Raw genomic sequence first — 26,006 nt, 5'->3', positions numbered from 1 at the left:
GGTGTCATTTAACATGTTCTTCCATACCCTATCATAGCTGATAAACTGGGAATGAGATCTGGAGGCTCGATTCAGTCATTAATATGGATTAGTAAGTTCAGGTGTTGTCAGCCCCAGATGTACCCATGCTGAAGTTTCCCATCAGTCTTTTACCTGATGGTTTTAACACCGCTTTATGATCATCACCTACACTCATTTCATTAGCGTTTTCAGAATGATAATTTTTAGAATTTTTTTATTTTGGAATAATTGTAGATTCACATGTAGATGTAGGAAATAATACAGAGATCCCATTTCCCTTCATCCACTTTCCCCCATTGGCAACATCTTGCTTGAGTATAGTCTGATTTTACAGCCGGGAAATTGACATTGATACAAGCAATGAACCTCATTTAGATTTCACTAGTTTTATATGCACTTGTGTGTGTATATATGTGTATGCCTGCGTGTGTATGCATTTAGTTCTTCACATGTAGATAAAAATGGGTAACACTGCAGTCAAGAATCAGAACATTTCCATCACAAGGATCTCTCATTTTACCCTTTAATAGCCACAGACACCTCTTTCCCTCTCCTCCCCTAACCCCTGGCAACACCCTAATGCATTCTTCATTTCTGTAATTTTGTCATCACAAGAATGACATAAAAATGGAATTATACAGTATGCAACCTTTTGAGACTGCCTTTTTTCATTCAGCTTGATTCCCTTGAGATTCACCCTGATTGTTGCCTGTATCAATAATTTATTTCTTTTTTATTACTGACTAGTATTTCATGATGTGGATATATTGCAGTTTGACCATTCATATGTTAAAGGGCATTTGGATTGTTTCCCAGTTTTGGGGTATTACACATGGATATGCTGTGCACACTCATATACAGGTTTTTGTGTCAACATAAGTTTTTGTTTCTCTGGCATAAATGCCCAAGAATGCAACTACTGGGTTATATAATGGGTATGTTTAGTTTTGTGAGAAATTGCCGTATTCTTTTTCAGACTGGCTAGTACCATTTTACATTCCTACCAGCAATGTATGTGAATTTCTCCACCCTCACCAACATTTGGGGCTATTGCTGTGTTTTATTTTAGCCATCCTGATAGGTATGTAAATTAGGATTTTAAAATTTTATTCTTTTTTTTTTTGAGATGGAGTCTCACTGTCGCCCAGGCTGGAGTGCAGTGGCACTATCCTATCTCTGCTCACTGCAAGCTCCGCCTCCCGGGTTCACACCATTCCCCTGTCTCGGCCTCCCGAGTAGCTGGGACTACAGGCACCCGCCACCACGCCCAGCTAATTTTTTGTATTTTTAGTAGAGACGGGGTTTCACCATGTTAGCTAGGATGGTCTCGATCTCCTGACCTCATGATCTGCCCGCCTCGGCCTCCCAAAGTGCTGGGATTACAGGCGTGAGCCACCGTACCTGGCCAAAATTTTATTCTTTTAGTACTTTTTAGCTGTAATTCTTCTATAAAGAAGAAATTTTTTTTCATCAGCTATTTGATAATACTGAAATACTGTCTGTACAAGAAAGGAAGGGTAAAATGTTTGACTTCTTATTTCCACCAACCCTCACTTGGAAAGCCACTTTTCAGAAAAACAAATTAGGGCCCTGTTAGTCTCCAGAATGACTTGCTTTTTAAAAAAGTGTCATATGAACTCATGGGTTTATAAAATAATTGACATGATTATCTTCTCAGGGTGAATTATTAGAAAAGAAATTGCCATATCAAAGGGTAGACAAATTTAAAATTTTGGTACAGATTACCCACTCACCTCCAGATAGGCTGTTTCATTTTATGTTCTTGCCAGTAGTTTATAAAAAATATTTGTTTCTCCATATCCTTGCCAACACTGGTTGGCCAGTTTTTAATTGTTCTTATTATACCAGTCTGATGGCAAAATTGATAACTGTTTCTCTTTCAGTTCTTTAGTTGGAAGTAAAGCTGATCTTTTCACATTATTGGCTTAAATTTAGCCAGTTGCCTGTTAATTACCTTTATCCTTGTTTCTATTAGGATATTGGTCTTTTTTTACATATTTCTGTTGTTACAACTATCAGTCTTTTCCTTGATGATTGCTGCTTTGTCTTTGCTTAGAGCTTTTCCTACCTTAAGATTATAAAATTATGTACCTATTTTCTTCTGATGCCTCTTTATGATTTTATAGTTAAATATTTGTTTCATGGACATGTTATTTTGTATAAGGAGTGAGATAAGAATCCATTATTACTTTTCTCCAAATCCATTATTAGTTTTCTCAATGCCATTTATTAAGGAAACTATCTTTTTCCCACTAATTTGAGATGCCACTTTGATCTTACATTAAATTTTCTATAATCTTAAGTCTGACTTCTCTGTTAGATTTCACAGATTTGTCCATCTATTTCTCTTCCAGTATCAGATTTTATATTACTGTGGCTTGATTTTGCATTTAAAATAGTTGTTATTGGATTTTGTAAAATTATGAAAATCAAACAAGCTTTTTCCTGTGTAACGGTTGCTTTATAATGTGTTTTAATAATTGGTGTCACTGGTCTCTTTTCTTTTTTGTTGTTTTATGACTTTGCTGACAAAGCTCACAGATTCTTCTAGATGGATTTTAGAATTATTTGTGTCAGGATTCCCAAACAGCTCTTTTTTATTTTGATTGGGATTTTATTCAATGCATAGGTCAATTTAGGGAGACTTGATTTCTTTACTACTTTGAACCTTTGTAGTTAAGGACGTTGTCTATCATTTCATTTATTTAAATCTTTTATGTCCTTGAATATTTTTAATTAATTTATCTCGAAGTTTATTTTTATTGGCTTCTCTGCCTTTTCATTTGAGGAATACTTTTAAAAATTGATCAGATTCACTTTTTTAAAAAACTAGGCCAAACTTTCTGGGAAAAATGTCAGATTTTATTATCTGTAAGGTTAGTCTTCTAAGCTGAGGCAGCTTCTCTAGGCAAACAAGCCTATGTCCCACTGTCCTTAAGGCAAATTAAATAATGGTCCTTCTGATAGTAGCTATTGTTTTGTTACTGAGTATAAATTGAAGCACATAAAAGAAAGATGACAATAGTTGTCCAAAATGAGATATAACACAAATTTTGGGGTTTTAAATGGAAAAATTCAACTATTTAAGTACAGCTTATGGGCAGCTTTTTATTAAGTGAAAATTACAAACCTGTAATTATGAAAAACAGTTTCATGAGGAATGCAAGTGCCAGCCTGCCCAGCCTTCGCTTCATTACATCTGGGAATTTATCTTGATCTGCTGCTTATATAGGCTGTCTTTATACCCAAACCTATTTTAGTCTAAATAGAATAATAATGATAAAAGCAGCTACTACTTATTGAGATCCTCCTATGTGTGAGGAATTGTGTTTTATGTATGTTAATTTCTTAAAGTAATGGAACAACTTGTTTTTTTGTTTGTTTGTTTTTTGAGATGGAGTCTCACTCGGTTGCCCGGGCTGGAGTGCAGTGGCGCAATCTCAGCTCACTGCAACCTCCACCTCCCTGCCTCAGTCTCCCGAGTAGCTGGGACTACAGGCATGTGCCACCACGCCCAGCTAACATGGAACAGCTTTTTAAGGAATTCTTATTTTATATATCAGACAGTTGCAGCTAAGAAGCAGAGTTGATCTTTAACTTAAATCTGTCCAACTCTAGGCTCTTAGGGACACTGGGCTGCATTCCAGGGCTTCCCAGTGTATGTGTGTGTGTGTGTGTGTGTGTGTGTGTGTGTAGGTGTAGGTGTGTGCATATGCATGTGTATGGGAGGGCTTTTTTGTTGTTTTGGGCAGTGAGAAGAGGGAGATGTGGTCATAGCTTTAGCGAACCTGTCAACACTGCTTCTAAAATACAAGAGGCTTCTATATGTTTCATTCTGAAGAGCTATTCCTTATTGAGTACTTCAGTGTATTTTAAATTTTAATTTTGTAGATATTTGCTGAACTGCTATTATGTGGTAGATTCTGGGATCCAATTTTCTGAGAAGCATTGTAAGCCAGATTTAATAAGAAATAGTGAAGTAACTAATATTGAAATTGTGAAAAGATTTGTTAAACTCATTAACCACAAAACATGCTTATAAGATTCAGAGAGACCTTCCAGGCCAAATTAATGTGACTTGCTTGTGAATGTTATAAAATATTCCAGACATACTAAAAGGCATAAAGAATGATATACTTTGGGAGGCCGAGCCAGGCGGTTCACCTGAGGTCAGGAGTTCAAGACCAGCCTGGCCAACATGGTGAAACCCCTTCTCTACTAAAAATACAAAAATTAGCCGGGTGTGGTGGCGCGCACCTGTAGTCCCAGCTACTCACGAGGCTGAGGCAGGAGAGTTGCTTGAACCGGGGAGAGGGACGTTGCGGTGAGCCAAGATGGTGCCACCGCATTCCATCCTGGCGACAGAGTGAGACTCCATCTCAAAGACAGACAAACAAACAAAAAACCCATCCATATACCTAACATCTGCTTAAGATATAAAATGTTACTAATATAATTGAAGCCCCAATTTATTCCTTCCCAAGTACTTAATTCTTCCTACACTTCAGATAATTGTCTTCTTTCTTTTTTTCTTTTTTGTTTTTTGAGACCGAATCTTGCTCTGGCACCCAGGCTGGAGTGCAGTGGCACGATCTCTGCTCACTGCAACCTCCGTCTCCTGGGTTTAAGCGATTCTCCTGCCTCAGTCTCCTGAGTAGCTGGGATTTCAGGAACCCGCCACCATGCCTGGCTAATTTTTGTATTTTTATTAGAGGCTGGGTTTCACCATGTTGGCCAGGATGGTCTCAAACTCCTGACCTCAAATGATCCTTCCGCCTCGGCCTCCCAAATTGCAGGTATTACAGGGGTGAGCCACCGTGCCTGGCCAATTGTCTCCTATCAAACAAAATAAAGACTATGTTTATGAACTTTGTATAAATGATAGTACAGGATGCTCTGATTCTTCTGCAACTTGCTTTTTTCCATTCGTGGTAGTATTTTTGAGATTTATCCATGTTTGATGCTTGTAGTTCCAATCCATTCATTTCTATTGCTCATCATATTCTATTGTATGAGTACACCATCCTTTACTTACCTGTTCTGCTGTTGATGGACAGTTGTTTCCAGTTTTTGCAGTTAAAAAATTACACTGCTATTAATGTTATTTTATGGTTCCTCCTTGTATACATATGTGAGCTTCCTTAGGGTACCTATGTATGAATGAAACTGTAGATCAAAAGGTATGTGTATCTTCGGTTTTACTAAAGATTGCCTAATTGTCTCCAAAAGTACTGCTCCTTTAAGTCCCTGCCGTCACTGATGAGGTTTTCACTGATGAGACAACTGTGAGATGGTTCTCATGTCTCTGCCCTTGCCAATAGTAGGTATTGTTAGACTTTGTAATTTATCAGTTAGATGAGTGATATGTCTCATTGTTATTTTGAATTTCCCTGACTACTAGTGAGGTTGTATATCTTTCCTTACATTTATCAGTATTACAGGTATTTTTTTCTAATACTTACTCTTATTGTATATTATGGTTTAAAGTTACATGCAAAGTTGTAAGTAGCACAAAGTAGGTACTACTAGGTAGAACTGTGCCCTGCTTGTATCTTTAAAACAAAGCGTTTTTGATACTTCAGAAAGTGAATGTGAGAGTTAGAGTTACATCTTTCAACACATAAATGAAAAGCGATGCTGAAAGGCTTGCGGAAGCTACGTGTAATACACCATGTATGTTAAGTTAACCATACTGTGTATCTGTGGGAACAGTACTTCAGCCTATTTGTGTTTCACTTTTTCTGTCTGAGATGATCTTACCAACCTCACAGGGTGATTGGAGGTGAGTGGGCAGTCGATGATATAATGAATGCTAAGCACTTAGAATAGTATCTGGCATGTAAGCATTGTTGATACATAACAGAAAGTGTTGCTGGGCGTGGTGGCTCACACCTATAATCCCAGCACTTTTGGAGGCCAAGGCAGGAGGATCACTTGAGCCCAGGAGTTGGAGACCAGCCTAGGTGACAGAGTGAGACCCTGTCTCAAACAAAACAAAGCAAGATTAAAAAAATATAGAAAGTGTTGTTATTGCTGTGCATAATAGTCTATTTTCTGTAGATTCAAATGATATGAATTAGAGTGTAAAATTATATATTGGAATGGTGTGTGCGAGTCACTGCTCTGTCGTCCCAGGGCAGAAAATGCTGATGGAATTGGGGAGGGTACATGGGGCTTCTGATGTGTTTTCTTCCTAAAAGATGCAGAATGCATCAGAATGTTAAGATTTGACAGGGTAGCGTAGCAGGTTTTTTAACTGTTTGCTTAAAATATTTCAAAACAAAAATATTTTTTAAGCATAAAAAAATTGGCAATTGTGCAGAAATTTTTTGGAGGAAATAATTTGGGGTGGTTTTCCAATTCGTGTGTGTGTGTGTGTGTGTGTGTGTGTATTAGAAAGCATGAACTTTGGAATTAAATTGATGCTTGAATCCTGACTCCATTATTTACCAGCTTTATGATTTTGCGCAGTTTATGCAATCTTTCCAAGTCAGTCTTCTCAGTCTTTAAAATGTTACCTCATTTAATTCTCTCACCAAACCATGAGGCAAAATGCTTCAGGTTTTGTTGAGAGAATTAAATGAATTAAATGAGCTAACATTAAGACCTGGTACATGTGCTTAGTACTTAGTTTTAGGATGAACTATACATACTCAGTTTTAGTAATGTGAAAGACGGGTAACACCATCATATATAATTAAATCAGCCCTGAAATCTGGCAGCATTTATGAGATTGAAATGCTGTCTGTTGATAGTTGATTCTAATATAAATGTACTTCCATCTCAGGGCCAGCTGAGGGGCCCACGGACATAGGGCACCCACAATAGGCGTGTGTCTGCCGTGTGTTTGTGTTCGGCCATCCTGCTTCTCTGCTTCCACACGTACACACGCCCCTGTGTTACTTTGGTTCATCTTCTGTACTCTGTCAGTTTTCTGCTGGTCAGAACATCTGTGACTGTGACAGAGCCGTCCAGGATTGCAGTGGATAGGTGGGCATAATCACTGGGACCCTTCTGGGGACTCTAGAACCTGGCTTCTGTTTGGGAACTCTGTCAGTGATCATGCAGCATGGAAGAGGGGGCTGGTGCCAGAGAGCTGATGATAGAGATGCAGGCTAGGTGCTGGTAGACAACTGTGAGCTGGCTTCATTTAGATGGTTCTCATGTCTCTTGCCACAGGAATTTCTTCACATGGCTCCTGAAGAAGTGACCATCACAGTTCGCCTCGTCCGTTCCTTTGAACATCGCAATTTCAAACCTGTAGTGTATCACGGAGTGAATTTGGACCAAACTGTAAAGGAATTTATCGTATTTCTAAAGCAAGGTATGAGATGTGAAACCCATTTTGTTTTACTAGTATTTTTTTTAAATAGCTGACTATGACATTAATAATAATCTTTAACAAATCCTAAAGTACTTTGAAAGATGAACCTGGGTTCCAAGCCGGGTGCTGGGCGAGCCCCTGTTCTGGGCCCTGGCATCTGTAGAGGGCCTCCCTCAAGGATTCTCACTGAATAGTCTGTGTCCTCATGACGGATTGTGACCGTCATTTTTGGCTTCTTTTTTTTTTTTAAATTAAAAGTAATATCTAGGTTTGTTGTTAATAGGGTTATGTATTTGGAGGTTGATTAGCAAGGGGGTGTAGCGTAGCTGATTGTGGTACCCAGCTGAGCACAGAGGGTGTGAGGTGATCACATGGGGAAGTGTGGTGGGAGGGGAGCAGAGGCTGTACAGCAGGAAGTCATGAGAGCTGCTGATAATTGTGGTCACAGACACAGAAACGGCAGTGCTAGTTTATTGTTTCAAACTAGAAGTATGCATGAGGTTAGTCTTCATTCTGTTATGTCCTCAATGGGTTTCTCTTCTCTGTTTTTAATTATTGAAGTGTTCCAATCATTGACCTTTGAGAAAACATCTAAAATAAGGTTTTATTATTTTAATTGAAGTGTTACTTATATATGGCGCAATCTGCAGATTTCTTGTATAGTTCCATTGGTTTTGACAAAGGTATTGCTTTATATACAATATAATTTTTTTACTTTGACATGATTTCAAACTCAGACAAGTTGCAAGAACAGGACAAAGAATTCCTGGATGCTCTTCACACAGATTCCCTGTGTTAACATTTTGTTATGTGTGTTTTATTCCTGTGGAGGCCAAAGCAACTCCATCTTGGATGCTGATCTGCCATATTGACTTCTCATTAGCCCCAGTTTCGAGATGCCTCTAAGATTTCCAGGTTATCTACTATTCCCTGTGTAAGAACAGGTACTTACTATAAATCCTGACCTTAGGTCAAACAACCTTGATGTTACTGTACTTTGCTTGCCCTACACATCCCTTCAGATCACCCTTTCCCTATGGTATAAGCGCTAGGTCTGGAGGGTAGTGGTGTGTGGATCCATTGTCTTGTCCTGCCAAAGCCTGAGACACAGACATGGCTTCTGTTTATAAGTTCCTATTAAATATGTCTTTCTAAGAAACTGAATATGTCAGCCTCTTTCTTCAGCCTCTCAGCTTCCTTGGACTTTCTGGGGCAGGTTCACATAGACCTGCTCACCTTGAAACAATTCCTCACTCCCTCCCTTCTCTCCTCTTCCCCTTTCTCTCTCATTCTCCTCACTCCCCCAGATTAGGTAGCATCCTCAACACAGAACAGTAAAATTTTAGAGAAGTGACAAGACAAAGGAAATGAACTCTGAATCTCTCAGGGTGACTTGTGGGAAAGTGAATACTTAGTAAAGCTCGTTAATGTGGATTCTGTTGTGCCATCTCCAGACTGATAGGGGTCTAAAGTTGTCTTCAGTGGTTAACCTTTGTTTTCCTTGGTAGAGAGGTGGGCAGGATACCTTTTGTCTTTGTAAATCTATTATATGTCCTGATTTTAGGCAAACAGAGGGAGGGCCGAGAGCTTTCCTGCATCTGCTGCTGCTTAATTGCCTTTAGCTCAAAAAAAAAATCCTTAGCTAAAGAGGCATATTTTGGGGGACACTTCCTGGTCTCTGACAGTGTCAATTAGAAAGTGTCCTGCTTTTGAAAGGTCATTACCCAAAGCATAGTCAGAGTTTGAAATAGAAACAAATCCGTACTTTTTTATTTTATAATCTTTATGTGTATTATGGGTTACAGTGTTTCTTAATGTTGGTAGAGCAAGTGCTATGATGTTCTTTGTACAGTGCAGACTAGGTTCTTGAAGTCCTTGAGGATAAGATGTATTTTCAAGCTGTTGCAATGGCAGGGGAAGATGTCTTTTTTCCAGGGTCACGGTGTTCTTTTCTTCCCAGGTACCACAGATGCCTTCCCCAGCAGAGCAGTGGTACTGGTCACAGTGAGATGCTCAGACCCACCTACTCACACCTATCATCTGCAGTAGGAATAACAGCCACTGCTTGTTTCAATTGTGCACTTAGGGAAATGTGTTCCACTGACTAAAAGGTGAACTTTTGGGGTACAGACTTTTTTGAGTTGTGGGCTCTGTGTCCAAGCCTATCTTTGTCACCTGATTTGAGGTACTATGGAACTCTGAAAGGTTGGTGGGCCACAGATTTGCCTTTTATGAATTGTATACATAACAAAGACCAAATAGTTTGATAGTGAGGGATTTTTGAACTATGTAATAATAATAATGATAGCAAACATTACTATGTATCAGGTATTATACTAAGAACTTTACCGAGATTATCTCATTTCATCCTCACAGCATCCCTCTAAAGTTGGAACCATTTTACAGGTGAAGAAACTAAGGAACAGAGGGGTTAAGAAGCTTGCCTGGCCACTTGCAGTAGCTCACATCTGTAATCCCAGCAATTTAGGAGGCCAAGGCGGGAGGATCACTTGAGCCCAGGAGCTTGAGACCAGCTGGGGCAACATAGCAAGACCCTGTCTCTCCAAAAAAAAAAAAAAAAAAAACCCCAAAAAAACTAGCTGGGCATGGTGGCATACATCTGTAGTGCCAGCACTCAGGAGGCTGAGGTGGGAATAAATAAATAAATAAAACTTTTCCTGATGTTGCATGGGTAATAAAAGGCAAAACTGCAAGTCAACCCAGGCATGTTAAACTATCAAACATGTACTCTTATTAAACACTGCACTAAATTGCTTCTTTATTCTTCTCTACTGCCTCACTTGCTTGAGTGGGATCTCTGAAATAAATGGATGGACTCTGTGTCAAAAGGGTCTTTGAATTTAGTTCATCTTGCTCTAGCATTTTGAATGCTGAGTGCTAGAGAGATTGTCTGACATAGTGGCATAGGGAATTTTGTACAGATACAGAAATGGTCATTGTGAAGAAAGATCTCTTGTAGTTATTTTACACACTTTATTGCCTTTCTTTCTTTCTTTTTAAATTAAATTTTATTTTTCAATCCTCCTCCCTCCCCAAGGCCTTCTAAATGTTCTTTTCTTTCATAGTCATGTTTTGCCATCCACAGGTTAACCTAGTTACCTGCCATCATTGTTTGTATTTTCTCCTCAGCCAAAAAGTTTTGGTTAAATTTTATTCATTCCCCATTGAGAATCATAGGTCTAGAGCATCATCACATCATCAAAACCTTAAGTCATATAAATATAATAAATATAAATGTATATATTTACATATAAATATAATAAACCTATTTCTGATGTATGAGAAATTTATTTATTTATTTTGAGACAGAATCTCGCTCTGTTGCCCAGACTGGAGCGCAGTGGCGTGGTCTCGGCTAACAACCTCTGCCTCCCGAGTTGAAGCGATTCTCCTGCCTCAGCCTCCTGAGTAGCTGGGATTACAGGTGTGCGCCACTGTGCCCGGCTAATTTTGTATTTTTAGTAGAGATGGAGTTTCACCATGTTGGTAGGCTGGTCTCAAACTTCTGATCTCAAGAGATCCACCTGCCTCAGCCTCCCAAAGTGCTGGGATTACAGGTATGAGCCACTGCACCTGGCCTGGGAAATGGATGTTAATCAAATATTATCATAGAGGTATCATAATATATTACCATCTATAGATGACTGTATTTTTTAGATTCAGAATACTAGACAAACCAATTATCTAGATAACATAAAATTATTTTAATTATTCTTAATTTGCAAGCATTTCGATTCTTACTAATACTTCAGATCTGGTTTCCAAATGTAAATTCATCCCAACTATGAAAAAGAACACTGTGGAAGCTCTCTCCAACCTTCCAGTTCAGTCTGATGTTTTTCTCATGGTTAGACTGGGCTTACGGGTTTTTGAGAGGAAGGTCACAGAGGCACAGAGTGATTTTATCAGATCGTATCAGAGGTGTACGCTTTCCACATGATTTAGGATTATTGATGTTGACCTTGATTAAGTGGCTGAAGTCATGTCAGGTTTCTCTACTGTAAAGTTACTCTTTTTTCCTTCCCTTTTCAAATGGTACTTTTCAGAAGGAATTCATATCACAGTTAAACACTCGGGGGTTATGCTCCCCTTCCTTTAGAATAAAACATTTACAAAAATCCTTTGGAGTTCTGTATGGTGGACTTGACTTTGTTGCTCAGATTGTGCTGGGTCTGGGAGCTCTTTCAGTTGCCTCCTGTGCTCCTCTGACATACGCCCTCAGTGTGCATGGGTGCACGTGTTCAGTACTTTTACTTTCTGGTACTACAGGATGCTCCAGACTGTCCTGTTCCTAGAATCAGCTTTATTTCCAAGGAGTCTCAGTTCTTTTTTAGTGGAAAAATGTGTTAGAAACCAGGATCTAGGCACTAGATGTGTTCATTGCTACTAGAGTGTTCCCTCTTTCTTTCTTTTTTTCTATGGTAGATATCTAAAGACCAAAGAGTGTTATTTTAAACTGTCTCAGCTGATCAGGCAAATAAATATATGTGTCTATATTAACCTGTGCATATGTACATATCTATAAATATTTTTATATGTAATGACCTATATATAAATATGTTAAATGTGGGTTCTTACTGACCTTTCCGTCTCTGATCCGTTACCCTATGGGTCATTCTAGCTTCCTCTCCTTGCTTATCTGTTAATTCCCACACTAACAGTGAGAAACGTGGTCCCACCATCTGCTATCCGTTTATTTAATTGTTTAATTCTAGCATACAGGTATAGCAGTGTATCCCCATGGGGAGCAACTTGATATCAGTTAGACACAGTCCTTTTGTGTCCTTTCGCCATAAGCACTGTAGTCTTACAAAATCTGCTCATTGCTAGAGTTATTTAGGTCAGCACTTTTTCTTCTACTCCCTTCAGTAAGGTTGTTGTAGCATTTGTAGTACAGATAGATTAGATTCTCTTGTCACCACCTGCATTCTTTCCTGGTATCCTCTGACTTTTTTTTTTTTTTTTTGAGACAGAGTCTCGCTTTTTCACCCAGACTGGAGTGCAGTGGCTCAATCTCGGCTCACTGCAAGCTCCGCCTCCCGGGTTCACGCCATTCTCCTGCCTCAGCCTTTCCGAGTAGCTGGGACTACAGGCGCCCGCCACCACGCCCAGCTAATTTTTTGTATTTTTAGTAGAGACGGGGTTTCACTGTGGTCTCGAACTCCTGACCTCGTGATCCACCCGCCTCGGCCTCCCAAAGTGCTGGGATTACAAGCGTGAGCCACCGCGCCCGGCCTCCTCTGACTTCTTAAATAATTTTTTTTTTTTTTTTTTTTTTTTTTTGAGAGAGAGTCTCATTCCAGCTGCCCAGGCTAGAGTGCAGTGGCACCATCTCGGCTCACTGCAGCCTCAACCTCCCAGACCCAGGTGATTCTTCCACCATAGCCTGCTGAGTAGCTGGGACTACTGATGCATGCCACCATGCCTGGCTAATTTTTTATTTATTTTTTATTTTTAGTAGAGACGGGGTTTAGCTGTGTTGCCCAGGCTGGTCTCAAAACTCCTGGACTCAGGCAGTCTGCTGCCTCAGCTTCCCAAAGTGCTGGGATTATAGGTGTGAGTCGCTGTGCCCGACCTTTTTTTTTTTTTTTTTTTTTGCTTTGCATACATTGAGGTTCACTCTTTGTGCTACAAAGTTCTTTGGGTTTTTGACAAACGGGTAATGTCATATAGCCACCCTTACAGTGCTGTACAGAATAGTTTCACTGCCTAAAATATCCGCTGTGCTTCACTTCTTTATCCTCTCCCTCCCCATGCTGTACCCTTGGCAACTACTGATTTTTTTCTTATCTCTGTATCTTTTCCAGAATGTCACTGAATTGGAATCATACAGTATGTAGACTTTTCAGAATGGCTTCTTTTACTTAGAAATATACATTGAAGGGGTCAGGCACAGTGGCTCACGCCTGTAATCCCAACACTTTGGAAGGTGGAGGTAGGAGGATCACTTGAGCCTGGGAGTTTGAGCCCAGACTGGCCAACACAATATGACCCCATCTTATAAAAAAAAAGAAAAAAAGAAAAGAGAAACATTCATTGAACATGCATTGAAGGGTCCTTCATGTCATTTTGTGACAAGTCATGTCTTTCTAATCTCCATTAATCTGGAACAATCCCCCACCTTCTTTTCTTTTTCATTATATTGATTCTTAAAGAAAAATTTAGGCCAGTAGCTTATAGAATGTTACATAATTTGCATTTGTCTAGATTATTTTCTCATGATTAGGTTCAGGTTAAGCAGTTTTGGCAAGATTACCATGTAGGTCAGGGGTTAACAAACTATAGTCTGTGGACCATATATGTACCACTTTTGTGATTTAGTAGTAGAGTTGAATAGTTGGGACAGACTGTCACAGAGACAGAGACTGGCCCACAAAGCCTAAAATGCTGACTCGCTGGCCTTGACCAAAGGCTAAAATGCTGACTTGCTGGCCTTGATGTAGGTGATTCCTCCTTGTTGCATCACATCAGGAGACACTGAATGTCAGTTTATCCCTTCATTGGTGATACAGATTTAAATCCTTTGGCTAAAGGTGCCATCCGCCAGATTTTCCTGGTGTAAAAGTGTCTTTCTAATTTATAAGTAGTCTATGGAGTGATCAACATTGAGACCATTTACATATCTTGTTTCTTATGGTTTCAGCATTTATTGATGATCCTTATCTGAATCATTGGTGGTTGAAAAATTGTGATTTTTCTAATTCTATGATTATCTCTACATGTATTATCTGGCAGTCTTCCGTAAAGAAACACTCCCTTAAAGCCTCTCTGTTTTTGAAAGGAATACAATAATTTGGCTGCAGCACAGTCATAACATATTATTGCCTTATCACATGAGGCAGTTCCTTCAACATATTGTTAAGGCAATGCTTTCTTGTTTTTACTAGTCTACTACAGGATATACTGCAGATTCTTTAATTTAAGTACTTTATAATTTTAATACACAAAATAATACTTGGCCTCGCATGGTGGCTCACACCGTAATCCCAGCACTTTGGGAGGCCAAAGCGGGAGGATCGCTTGAGCGCAGTTCGAGACCAGTCTGAGCAACATAACAAGACCCTCATCTGTACTAAAAATGTAAAAACATTGGCCTGGTCTGGTAGTGCATGCCTGTAGCCCAGCTACTTGGGAGGCTGAGATAGGAGGATTGCTTGAGCCTGGGAGGTCGAGGCTGCAGTGAGCCTCGATTGTGCCACTGCACTCCAGTCCGGGCAACAGAGAAAGACCCTGACTCAAACAAAACAAAACAAAACTATTTTTATCACCTCTAGCTATCAACCTTTGGAACGAGAGTATAACAACAGAGCGGGTGTGCTAACCTGGGGATGGCAGGTGGTTTCTTCTAGGTAGGGAGTAACAGTGGGACTGGGGAAAGATAGAAAGGTTTCAGTTGTATCCAGATTGTTTTACTTAAAAAGAATGGTAAAGGATCTATAGTAATATGACTACATGTTAACATTTGTAAAATCTGGTTGGTGGGTTAAATGAATCTTTTGTTCTGCTCTGTGCTTCTCTATAATTTAGATTATTTTATAATTAAAGTAAAAAGCATCTTAATATAGCTTAACCTTGGAATCTTACCATCATATCTGATAAGGATACCTTATCAGGTTTGAATGTTGGTGCATAGTTTTGATTATTAGGTGTTTGGTATTCTTTGTCCATATAGATTAGTCATTGGCTTAGTTTTGTTTTTTTTCCTTTAGGTGTTTACGCTTTCTCAAAGGTCTTCTAATGTAGATCCAGCATCCAATAAGTTAAAAATTGTACCACTTCTATTTTTAGAGCCTTTACTGTGAGGCAAAGAATTATTTTATTGCCTATTGATATTTCAATGGTTTTCTAGACTTTATTGATTTTTGTATTGAAATGTGTGTTTTAACATTTCAGACTCCCCTGGGGCATCCTAATTTTCAGTAGTATATTTGTTAAGTTGCCTAAATTTTTCCACTGATGTTTTTTTATGGAGACTTAATTGTATGAGAAAAGTTAGTGGTTACCTTCTCGTGACCTTCCTTCCTATTAATGAAATATTAAATTAGTTTTTGCAACATTCTGAAGTCTGAAGTTCAAAGGTGGGAAAACAGAAAATGAAAGAAAAACTCTGTGCAAAGTGGGAAATAATTTTCAGAATATAGTAGATACGTCATAGACTTTTGTTTTCAGCCAAGATAGATTGGGACTGGGGGACCAGGCTTGCTCTTCTACATTAAACAACTAAAAAAACTATATGTAATATATAAAACAATCATTTCCCTGGGATTGGGGAAACAGACAAGGTGACCCCTGTGATTGTGCCACTTTCCAGGCCACAGGGCAGGGATAGGGAATTCAGGCAAAGCTGGTGGGTTCCATGAGTTTAGGAGTCAGAGCTGGCAGTCTGGAGTGGAGCCTGGAGAGTTCACAGGGCAGAGTACAGGGACATAGAGAGCAGTACAGAAAGATGGGGACTCTGAAGATTTGCGGAGGATCTTCGAAGATTTGCAGAGTGTGAGTCTTCAGTTGTGTATGGATCAGTGCAAGCAACTAAAGAAACCACTGGAAGCCTGGGAAAGAACCACCTAAAAGTAGTAGAATGAGAAATGCTCGGAGCTCCTACAGGGCTGGGAATAGTTTTTATTCCACCTGTTGGAGTGGAAACCTTGTTATTCACAGGTTATCGGGCAGAGTATCCAGAAGGGTGTTGCTGCAGTAGTAGAGGAAAATTAGCTGTAGACTGAATTCTGCCCTGGTCACATCTAACAAAGTTCAGAAGCACAACTTGAAAGGATCATATTGTTTCCAAATAATGTAACTGTGTTGCAGAAGAAAGCTCAAGAAAGCTTACAGGAATACAGAAATATCCAGCACCCAACAAGGTAAAATTTACAGTGTCTAGCATCAAATCAGAACTTACCAGGCATGCAAAGAAGCAAAAAAGTATGACCCATAATGAGCAGAAAAAAAAAATCAGTCGATTGAAACCAACCTAGAAATATTGCAGATGATAAAATTAGTAAACAAAGATGTTGGAGATAATTATGATTATATTGCAAATGTTCGAGAAGCTAGAGGAAAGATTGAGCATGTTAGCAATGGAAGATATTTAAAAATACCTGAATTGAAAATAGTGTCTGAGATGGGTATACACTGGACAGGATTAGCCTGCAGATTAGATGCTGCGGAGAAAAGATTAGTCAACTTGAAAACATAGCAACAAAACAACCTAAAATGAAACACAGAAAAAGACTGGAAAAAATAAAGCAGTGGGGAGGTATGGGACAACTTCTAGTAGCCAAATATACATGTAACTGGAAATAGTGAAGGAGAGAGGGACGGGGGACAGAAGATATATTTGAAGAAATAATGATTGAAAATTTTACAAATATGATGAAAACTAGAGACTCACATTTCCCAGCAGTTCAACAAATCCCAAGCAAAAGAAACATGAAGAAAGCCACACCAAGGCATACCATAATCTAACTGCTTAACTGGTGGTAAAGAAAAAAAATCTTAAAAACAGCAAGAGAAAAAAGAACACATTACATAAAAAGGAACAAAGATGAAATTGATAGCCGACTTCTCATCAGAATCAGTGCGTGCCAGAAAGAAGATACTGGATTAACATTTTTTTTTTTTTTTTTTTTTTTTTTTTTTTTTTGAGACAGTGCAGTGGCGCGATCTCGGCTCACTACAACCTCTGCCTCCCAGGTTCAAGCGATTCTCCTGCCTCAGCCTCCCAAGTAGCTGGGACTACAGGCATGTGCCACCACGCCCGGCTAATTTTTTTCGTATTTTTAGTAGAGATGGGGTTTCACAATGCTGGCCAGGCTAGTCTCGAAATCCTGACCTCAAGTGATCTGCCCGCCTCAGCCTCCCAAAGTGCTGAGATTACAGATGTGAGCCACTGCACCTGGCCTGGAGTAACTTCTTTAAAGCAGTTAAGGAATGAAGCCAACATGAAGATGTTTTCAGACATACCAAAGCTGAAAGAGTTCATCACCTGGAGATCTGCACTGTAAGAAATGTTAGAAGGCCTTCTTCAGGCATAAGGAAAATGATACCAGATATAAATCTGGATGCACACAGAGAAATAGTACTGGAAATGGTAAATATAATAAATATAAAATATTTTTTCTTATTTTAAAAATAATTAAAAAAATATATTTGACCATTTAAAGTAACACAACAACAACGTATTGTAGGTTTTGTGGGAAATTTATGACAGCAGTAGCACGAAGGCCAGCAGAGGAGAAATTGAAGAATCTTTTGCTATTACAAAGTGTTATAGTATCATTTGGAGGTAGACTGATAAAGATGTTTGCTGTAAACCCCAAAGCAACTCCTGCCGCCCAACCCCACAATCTAAGGGTTACAGCTAATGAGCTAACAAAAGAGATAAAATGGAATCATAAAATATTGTCAAATAGACAATCCAAAAGAAGATAGAAAAAGAGGAAATAGAGAACAAATTTAAAAGAATAGCAAACTTTAACCATATCAATAATCACTTTGAAAGTAAATGGTCTAAATACCCCAATTAAAAGACAGACATATAATAGGAAGTCCCAATTATATGTTACCTACAAGAAATGTACTTTAAAGATAAAAATCAAGTAAGAATAGAAGGATGAGAAAGTTGTATCATGCTGATATGAATCCAAAGAAAAGTGGAGGGACTGTATTAGTATCAGATGAAGTAGATTTTAGAGCAAAATATTACTAGGGATAAAACTATCACTTCATAATGATAAAGGCATCAACTGAGAGGACATAACGATGCACCTAACAACAGAATTTCAAAATAAATGAAATAAAAACTCATAGAACTGCAGGAAGAAACAGATGAATGGAACAAATAGAAAATCAGTAAGGATCGAGAGAACTTAAAAACACTAGCAACCTAGTCAACTGAACTGATATTTATAGAATCTTGCTTCCAACAATAGTGGAATTTACACGTCTTTCAAATGCACATGGAGCGTTTATGAATAGTCTAGGTTACATGTTATAAAACAAGTCTTAATAGATTTTAAAGGATTCAAATTAGTGTCTGTTTTCTGGCCATAATGGAATTAGATTAGAAATCAGTAACAGAAAGATCTCTGGAAAAATCTCCAAATATTTGGAAACCAAATAACACACTTCTAAATAGCCTAAGGGTCAAAGCAGAGATCAAAAGAGAAGGTATTTTGAACTGAATGGAAATGAATATACAACTTTTCAAATTTTGTGGGATGCATGTAAAATAGTATTTAAAAGAAAGTCTATAGTACTAAAACACCTAAATATTAAAAAAGGTTTCAAATCAATGATTTCAGTCTTTGTGTTAAGAAACTAGAAACAGAAAAGCAAATGAAACCTAAAATAATCAGAATAAAAGAAATAATAATGATCACAGCAGAAAATAGAAAAACCATAGAGAAAATCCACAACAGTCAAAGTTGGTTCTTTGAGATCAATAAAATTGAGGAAGCTCTAGCCAGACTGATCAGGAAATAGAGAAGATACAAGTAACCAGTATCAGGAGTGACAGTTGTCATATCACTACAGACTTTCTACAGATATTAAAAGAATAATAAAGGAATATTCTTAACAATTTAATGCTAATAAATACATTATCCTAGGTAAAGAGGACAAATTGCTTGAAAGACCCAAACTATCAAAGCTCACTAAAAAAGAAACAGCGTGAACAACTCTGTATTTTAAAAGGAATTATGGTTAAAAAATACTTCCACAAAGAAAACTCCAGGCCCAGATGGTTTCACTGGTACATTCTACCATATTTTTAAGAGAGAAATAATCTCAATTCTACAGAGATTCTTCCAGAAGAAGGATGGGAGCCAGCCACGATAGTTTTTGCCTATAATCCCAGCTATTTAGGAGGCTGAGGCAGGAGGTTCTCTTGAGTCCAGAAGTTTGAGAACAACCCGAGCAACATAGCGAGATACTGTCTCTTAAGAAAAAAAAAAGGAGGGGGGCAGAATATTTTTCAACTCATTCTCTGAGGTCATCCTTACCCTGATATCAAACAAGAGAAAGTTGTTGAAAGAAAACAAAGCTACCAGCCAATATCCATCATGAATGGAGATGTAAAAATTCTTGCCCAAACTTTAGTAAATCAAATCCAACAATATTTAAAAAGGATAATACATTATGACTCTGTTAGTCTGTTTGCATTGCTATAAAGGAATACCTGAAGCAGGGTAATTTATAAAGAAAAGAGATTTATTTGACTTTCGGTTCTGTAAGCCATACCCAAAGCTTAGTGCTGGCATATGCTTCTGGTGAGGGCCTAAAGAAGCTTACTACCATGGTGGAAGGCAAAGGGAAGTCAGCATACCACATAGCATGTCATATGGTAGAGGAAGCAAGAAAGCGAGAGAGGGAGAAGATATCAGGCTCTTTTTAAACAACCGAATCTCACGTGAACTAATAGAGGAGGAACGCACCCATTATAGCATGGAGAGCACCAACCCTTTTGTGGGGGATCTACCCCCATGACACAAACACCTCTCACTAGGCCCATCGCCAACATTGGAGGTTACATGTCAACATGAGATTTGGAGGGGACAAAACATCCAAACTATATCAATGACCATGTAGGGTTTATCCTAAGAATGCAATGCTGGTTCCACCAAAAAAAAAAAAAAAAACAACAAAAACCATGTAATTCATCATAGTAATAGTAAAGAAAAGAAAACTATAAGATTATTTTAATTGAAGACAGAATCCAAAATCCATTCCTGCTAAAAACTCTTTTCAAGCTAGGAATAAAAAGGAACTTCCTCTACCTGATGAAGAGTATTTATGAAAAACTGTTGCCTAACATCATACTTAATGGTGAAAGACTGAGTGCTTTCCTCCTAAAATAAGGAAGCAGGGACACTGTTCATCATCGCTGCTATTCAACATTGTACTGGAGTTCTAGCCAGTTCATTAAGGCAAGAAAATGAAGGAACAGGCAACCTTGTTTGAAAGGAGGACATGAAACTGTCATTATTCACAGGTAATATGATTATCTATGCAGAAAATCCTATGAAATCTGTACAAATGCTACCAGAACTTACAAACTGAGCTTAGCAAGGTTATAAGATATTAAGATATAAGATCAGTGTACCAGGATTAATTGTATTTCTAGTTACAAGCAATATACAGTGGGAAACTGAAAAAAAAAAGATAAAACATCAAAAAACATGAAATACTTAGGATACATTTGGTAGAAGTGTAAGACTTTTACTCTAAAAACTTTAAATATCTCTGAGAGAAATTTAAAGAGACCTAAGTAAATGGAGAGGTATACTGTGTTCATGGATCAGAAAACTCAAAACTGTTAAGATGTCATGTGTCCTCAAACTGTGGTATTGATTCCAGTTCCAATCAAAATTTTAGCAGGCTTTTTTTTTCCTTTCAGATAATACCAGACTGATTCTAAAATTTGTAAGGAAAGGCAAAAGACCTAAAATGGTCATAACTCACCAAAAGAAGGAAAAAAGTTGAAGAAATTACACTACCTGATTTCATGACTTACTGCTATAAAACTATAGTAATCAGTACTGCATATGTGATACTGGTCTGTAGATAAACATATACGTTAATGGGAAGCGGAGTCCAGAAACAGACACACAGATGTGTTAAGCTGATTTTTGCTCAAGGTATTTTTGAGGAGAGTGTAATTTTCCCAAACAAGGTATTAGGACAATTTGATAGCCATATGCAAATAAATGAACCTCAATGCTTACCTCCTACCATAGACAAAAATAACTCAAAATTGGCCAAGAACTAAATGTAAATGGTAAAACTATAAAACATCTAGAAGAAAACAACAACAAACCTTAGAGACTTTGATTTTGGTAAAAGTTTCTTAAATACAGCACAATAAGCACAAACTATAAAAGAAAAAATCAATTGGGCTTTAGCAAAATTAAAAACTTATCCTTTTCAAAATATACTGAAAAAATGAAAAACGAAACCACAGATGGAGAAGATATTTGTAAAACATACATCCAACAAGGAACTATTAGGAACTATTATCTAGAATAATAACAATTAAAACTAAAATCAAAACCTCTTATAACTCAATAATAAGACACACAACACAATTAAAAGTGGGCAAAATATTTGAATGGACATTTCACTAAAGAAGACATATGTATGGCAGATAAGCACATTAATTAATGCTCATCATTAGTCTTTAGTGAAATGGCAATTAAAACCACAATGAGATTACACAACTCATCCATAAGAATGACTGAAATTAAAAGGAGTAACCATAGCAAGTTTTGGCTAAGATGTGGAAGAATTGGAACTCTCATATACCACTAGTGGGAATATGAAAAGGAACAACCACTTTGGAAGATGATTTATCATTTCTTTCCTTTTTTTGGAGTCAGTCTTGCTCTGTCTCCCCTAGGCTAGAGTGCAGTGGTGCAACCATAGCTCACTGCAGCCTTAACTCCTGGGTTCAAGTGATTCTCCTGCTTCAGTCTCTGAGTAGCTGGGACTACAGACATCGTCGTGTCTTTATTTTTTTTTTTGAGACAGAGTCTCACTCTGTCACCCAGGCTGGAGTACAATGGCGCGATCTCGGCTCGCTGCAACCTCTGCCTCCTGGGTTCAAGCGATTCTCCTGGCTCAGCCTCCTGAGTAGCTGGGAATACAGGCACCCACCACCACACCTGGCTAATTTTTGTATTTTTAGTAGAGATGGGGTTTCACCATGTTGGTCAGGCTGGTCTCGAACTCTTGACCTCAGGTGACCCACCCGCCTCAGCCTCCCAAAGTGCTGGGATTACAGGTGTGTCTTTTTTTAATTTTAATTTTTGTAGAGACAGGGTCTCACTATGTTGTCCAGGCTGGTCTTGAACTCCCGGGCTTAAGCGATCCTCCTGCCTTGAACTCCCAAAGTGCTGGGATTCCAGGTGTGAGCCCCTGCACTCGGCCAGCAATTTCTTAGAAAGCTAAACATACACCTATTGTATGATCCAGCCATTCCACTTCTAGGTGGAATGACAGTATGTGCCTGTGAGAATGAAAGTAATTTCCTCCATGTGAATGTTCCCAGCTTTACTTGTAATAGTGCAAGATTAAAAATGACCTTTAGCATAAAGAACATGTTTGTTTTTTTCTAGTTCCTTTGCAGGCATGTTTATGTGTATTTTGGCTAAAGCGCTTATCTCACCGGAGTGGGTCTAATATCTAATCTGTCTTTCTGCCACTGTGGAAGGTAACTGCTTTAGTTCCTACCCTTCTCGGTGCTGCAGGAGGGGAGTCGAGAGGGCAGGGTTCTGGTCCCAGCTCTTGACACCTTGGGCTGACCAGGCACTTCTTGAGACCTCAGTGTTCTCCACTGGCAATTGTAGGCATTAAATTATATGTATTCTTTCATGAATGTTTTGAGTACATGCTGTATACCAGGCACTATTTTAGGTTCTGACAACACAATGAAGAAAACAGGCTGTGGTCCCTGCCCTCATGGAAGCAGTTTGTGGTAATTTGTTATGGGCCGGACATGGTCCTAGGTTTTGAGAGGACAGCCCATGTTTTCATCTTGAGGAATTTATAAATTCATAGGAAATAGTGACAAAAATAAGTTAAAAGACAAAACTATAATTGTAAAACCTGTTATGAGGGAAACAATATCAGAGAAGACCCCCGCTTTAGAAGGGTTGTCAGAGGAGATGGCACTTCAGTTAAGACTTAAAGGCAGGAAGAGAATAGGTGCTCACTGTGTCTTGGTCGTCGTCTCTTCTCTCAGAAGTCTGGATTGAACATAAGACTGATTTGATTTCTTTAGTCGTAGACATCTCTAAATGATAATAGCTTCATGGGGCCATCTGTTCTTCACCTCACGGCTTTCTTCCGGGAGTTTCATTGTCTAATTCAGGAAATATAAATGGCAATACATTAAATGGAATTAATTCTCCTTTCTGATGTTTAATGAATACTTCTTTGGCCCATAATTCACAAATGATGGAGACACAAGAAGAATAAAATGAAGTACATATGCTCTGGTAAGCCTAAGCCAGAGGTTTCAAATTGGTATCTGGCAGGCAAATCCTGCCTCCAGAGAGGTTTCTTTTGGCCTATAGTGTTTTAAAAGTCAAGAAATTTCACCTAAAACCCTAGACTTGTAGCATTGCCATTTAAATCTTGAGGTGTGGCCACTCCAGGCTCATGTTCCTACAGCACTGTGATCAGTCAGCACTGGCTGGCAGAGCCCCCTTTGATGGGCGCATGCTCTCAGATCTCACTGCCCCTCCTTGTTTGACCTGCTTCACTTACCTGTTGTCACCTGTCTGGCCTCCGGGTGAATTTGCTTGAGTACGAATCATCTCTGGGTTTTTTTGTTTTGTTTTGTGTTTAAATATCTCTGCCTGGGACCAGCCTACTGTGAGTTGGATCCACTCGTGCCAGGCTGGGTGATTCTGACGTGCAGCCGGGGTGAGGACCACACTCCTAGGACCATAGCACTGGCTGGAAACGTACTTTTGTTACAGCATTCACCACTGGAGCACACACTGTCATGAGTGGGCAGCTCTCTTTTATTCTGTTCCTGGAATACCTGGTAGTAGGTGCTTTAAATGCTTGTAATATAAATGAATAAATTATATTTTAATTTGATACGTATTTGATCTTGAAAAAGCATTTTTAAAAAACCCACATTTCCTGACCAGGTGTAGTGGCTCATGCCTGTAATCCCAGCAGTTTGGGGGCGAGGTGAGAGGGTTGTTTGAGCCCAGGAATTTTAGATCAGCCTGGGCAACCTAGTGAAACCCGTCTCTATTTAAAAAAAAAAAAAAAGCCAGTACTATGGGCATGGTGCTGAGTGCCTGTAGTCCCAGCTACTTGGGAGGCTGAGGTGGGAGGATCGCTTGAGCCCAGGAGGTCAAGGCTACTGTGAGCATAATCACGCCCCTGCACTCCAGCCTGGGCAACAGAGCAAGACCCTGTCTCAAAAAACCTTCACATTTCCTAATTTAGATATGTGGATATTTTTTGTTTGTTTTTAGTTTTCTTTAGTAGGTAACACATTCATGTGGTTTTAAGATCGAAATGTAAAAGGGAATATAGTGAAAAGTCTCCTTTCCCCCTCTGGTCCCTGTCTGACCAGTGCACCACTCCCCTGCCCTGCCTACCCCCCACTCAGCAAGTGCAAGCAAATCCCACCATAAATTCTCATTTTACCCCCTTTTTACTCAAGAGGTAGCTTCCTAAAAATAATGTTCTCTCATGTCTTTTTAGCCTTGACATAACTTGAAGATCTTATGATGTTAGTAGAGAGCTTCCTTCTTTTTGTTTTAACAGTTGAAAAGTATTTTTCATTGTTTGGGCATATTATGATTTACTTAACAAGTACCTAATTGAAGGACATTTGGACTTTTCCTAACATTTGCTGCTGTGAGCAATGCTGCAGTTAATACCCTTCTATGAATGTCATTTTACACACACACATGTGCGTAGTATAGTTCTATGGTAATAAATTTCTGGCTGGGCATAGTAGCTCACGCCTTTAATCTCAGCACTTTGGGAAGCCAAGGTGGGCAGATTGCTTAAGTTCAGGAGTTTGAGACCAGCCTGGGCAACATGACAAAACCCCGTCTCCACAAAAAATACAAAAAATCGCTGGGCGTGGTGGCATGCACCTGTAATCCCAGCTACTTGGGGGGTTGATGCAGGGGGATCACTTGAGTCTGGGAGGTCGAGGCTGCAGTGAGCCATGTTTGTTCCACTACACTCCAGTCTGGGCAGCAAAATGAGACCCTGTGTCAATCAGTTAATCAATAAATTCATTCATTCACTCATTGATTCTGAAGTGGAATGGCTAGGTCAAGGAGTATGTGCATATGTAATTTTTATATATATATATATATACACATTTCTCTGTTAAGTGTTGTACCAGCAGATCTTATTAATTAAAATTAGTACTGGCATTTGGAATATGTTTTTAAAAGAATATTTACTGTGTTTTGTTGTCTTTGTGGAGTTAAAGGAGTTATTTTGTTGGTTATATGAATTTTGGTAGAGTAATAAGATTGTTCTAGGTCATTGGTTTCCACTAATGGCCAAAGACCCGTAAGGGGCTCTCAGATTCATATGCTAAACAAACATCAGCTATATATATACATATATATATGTATATATATATATGTCTCACACAAGTGTATTAGTATATATTTTAACTATACATAGATACTGTTGTCTTTAATGAAATTAAACATTCTTTTAATAGTGTTACTGAAGTCTTAGTTCAGATAGTAACAACTCAACATCTTGTCAAGAGCTCTAATATTTTAGATGGTGATATGCTTTGGCCATATCCCTACCCAAATCTCATCTTGCACTGTAGCTCCCATAATCCCCACCTGTCAGGGGAGGGACCTGGTGGGAGGTAATTGAATCATGGGGGTGGTTTTTCCCATGCTGTTCTTATGATAGTGAATAAGTGTCATGAGATCTGATGGTTTTATAAAGGGCAGTTCCCATGCACAGACCCTCTTGCCTGGCGCCATGTTAGACGTGCCTTTGCTCCTCTTTCACCTCCTGCCATGATTGTGAGGCCTCCTCAGTCCATTAAACATTTTTTTAAATAGATTACCTAGTCTTGGGTATTTCTTTATAGCAGTATGAAAATGGA

At 38.8% G+C, this 26,006-nt stretch overlaps 1 protein-coding gene across 7 annotated transcripts in view; it reads left to right on the top strand.

Moving 5' to 3' along the window:
• The window catches only part of CUNH2orf76 (chromosome unknown C2orf76 homolog), an 80,426-nt gene that overhangs the window by 19,852 nt on the left and 34,568 nt on the right, over positions 1-26,006 (top strand). For 6 of the 7 annotated variants that reach the window (XM_058434405.1, XM_058434404.1, XM_032145629.2 and 3 more), the window contains exon 2: positions 7,222-7,366. In XM_058434405.1, coding sequence (XP_058290388.1) covers positions 7,234-7,366 — 133 coding nt within the window. In that variant the 5' untranslated portion in view covers positions 7,222-7,233. Of the gene's footprint in view, positions 1-6,829; positions 7,033-7,221; positions 7,367-26,006 lie in introns of all 7 variants that reach the window. The other variant, XM_032145630.2, reaches the window with a different exon arrangement.

Source organism: Hylobates moloch, unplaced genomic scaffold (assembly GCF_009828535.3).
Source record: "Hylobates moloch isolate HMO894 unplaced genomic scaffold, HMol_V3 SCAFFOLD_24, whole genome shotgun sequence".
Classification (NCBI taxonomy): domain Eukaryota; kingdom Metazoa; phylum Chordata; class Mammalia; order Primates; family Hylobatidae; genus Hylobates; species Hylobates moloch.
Note: the sequence above shows the minus strand (reverse complement) of the source record. Positions and strands in the feature narration are given on the sequence as shown.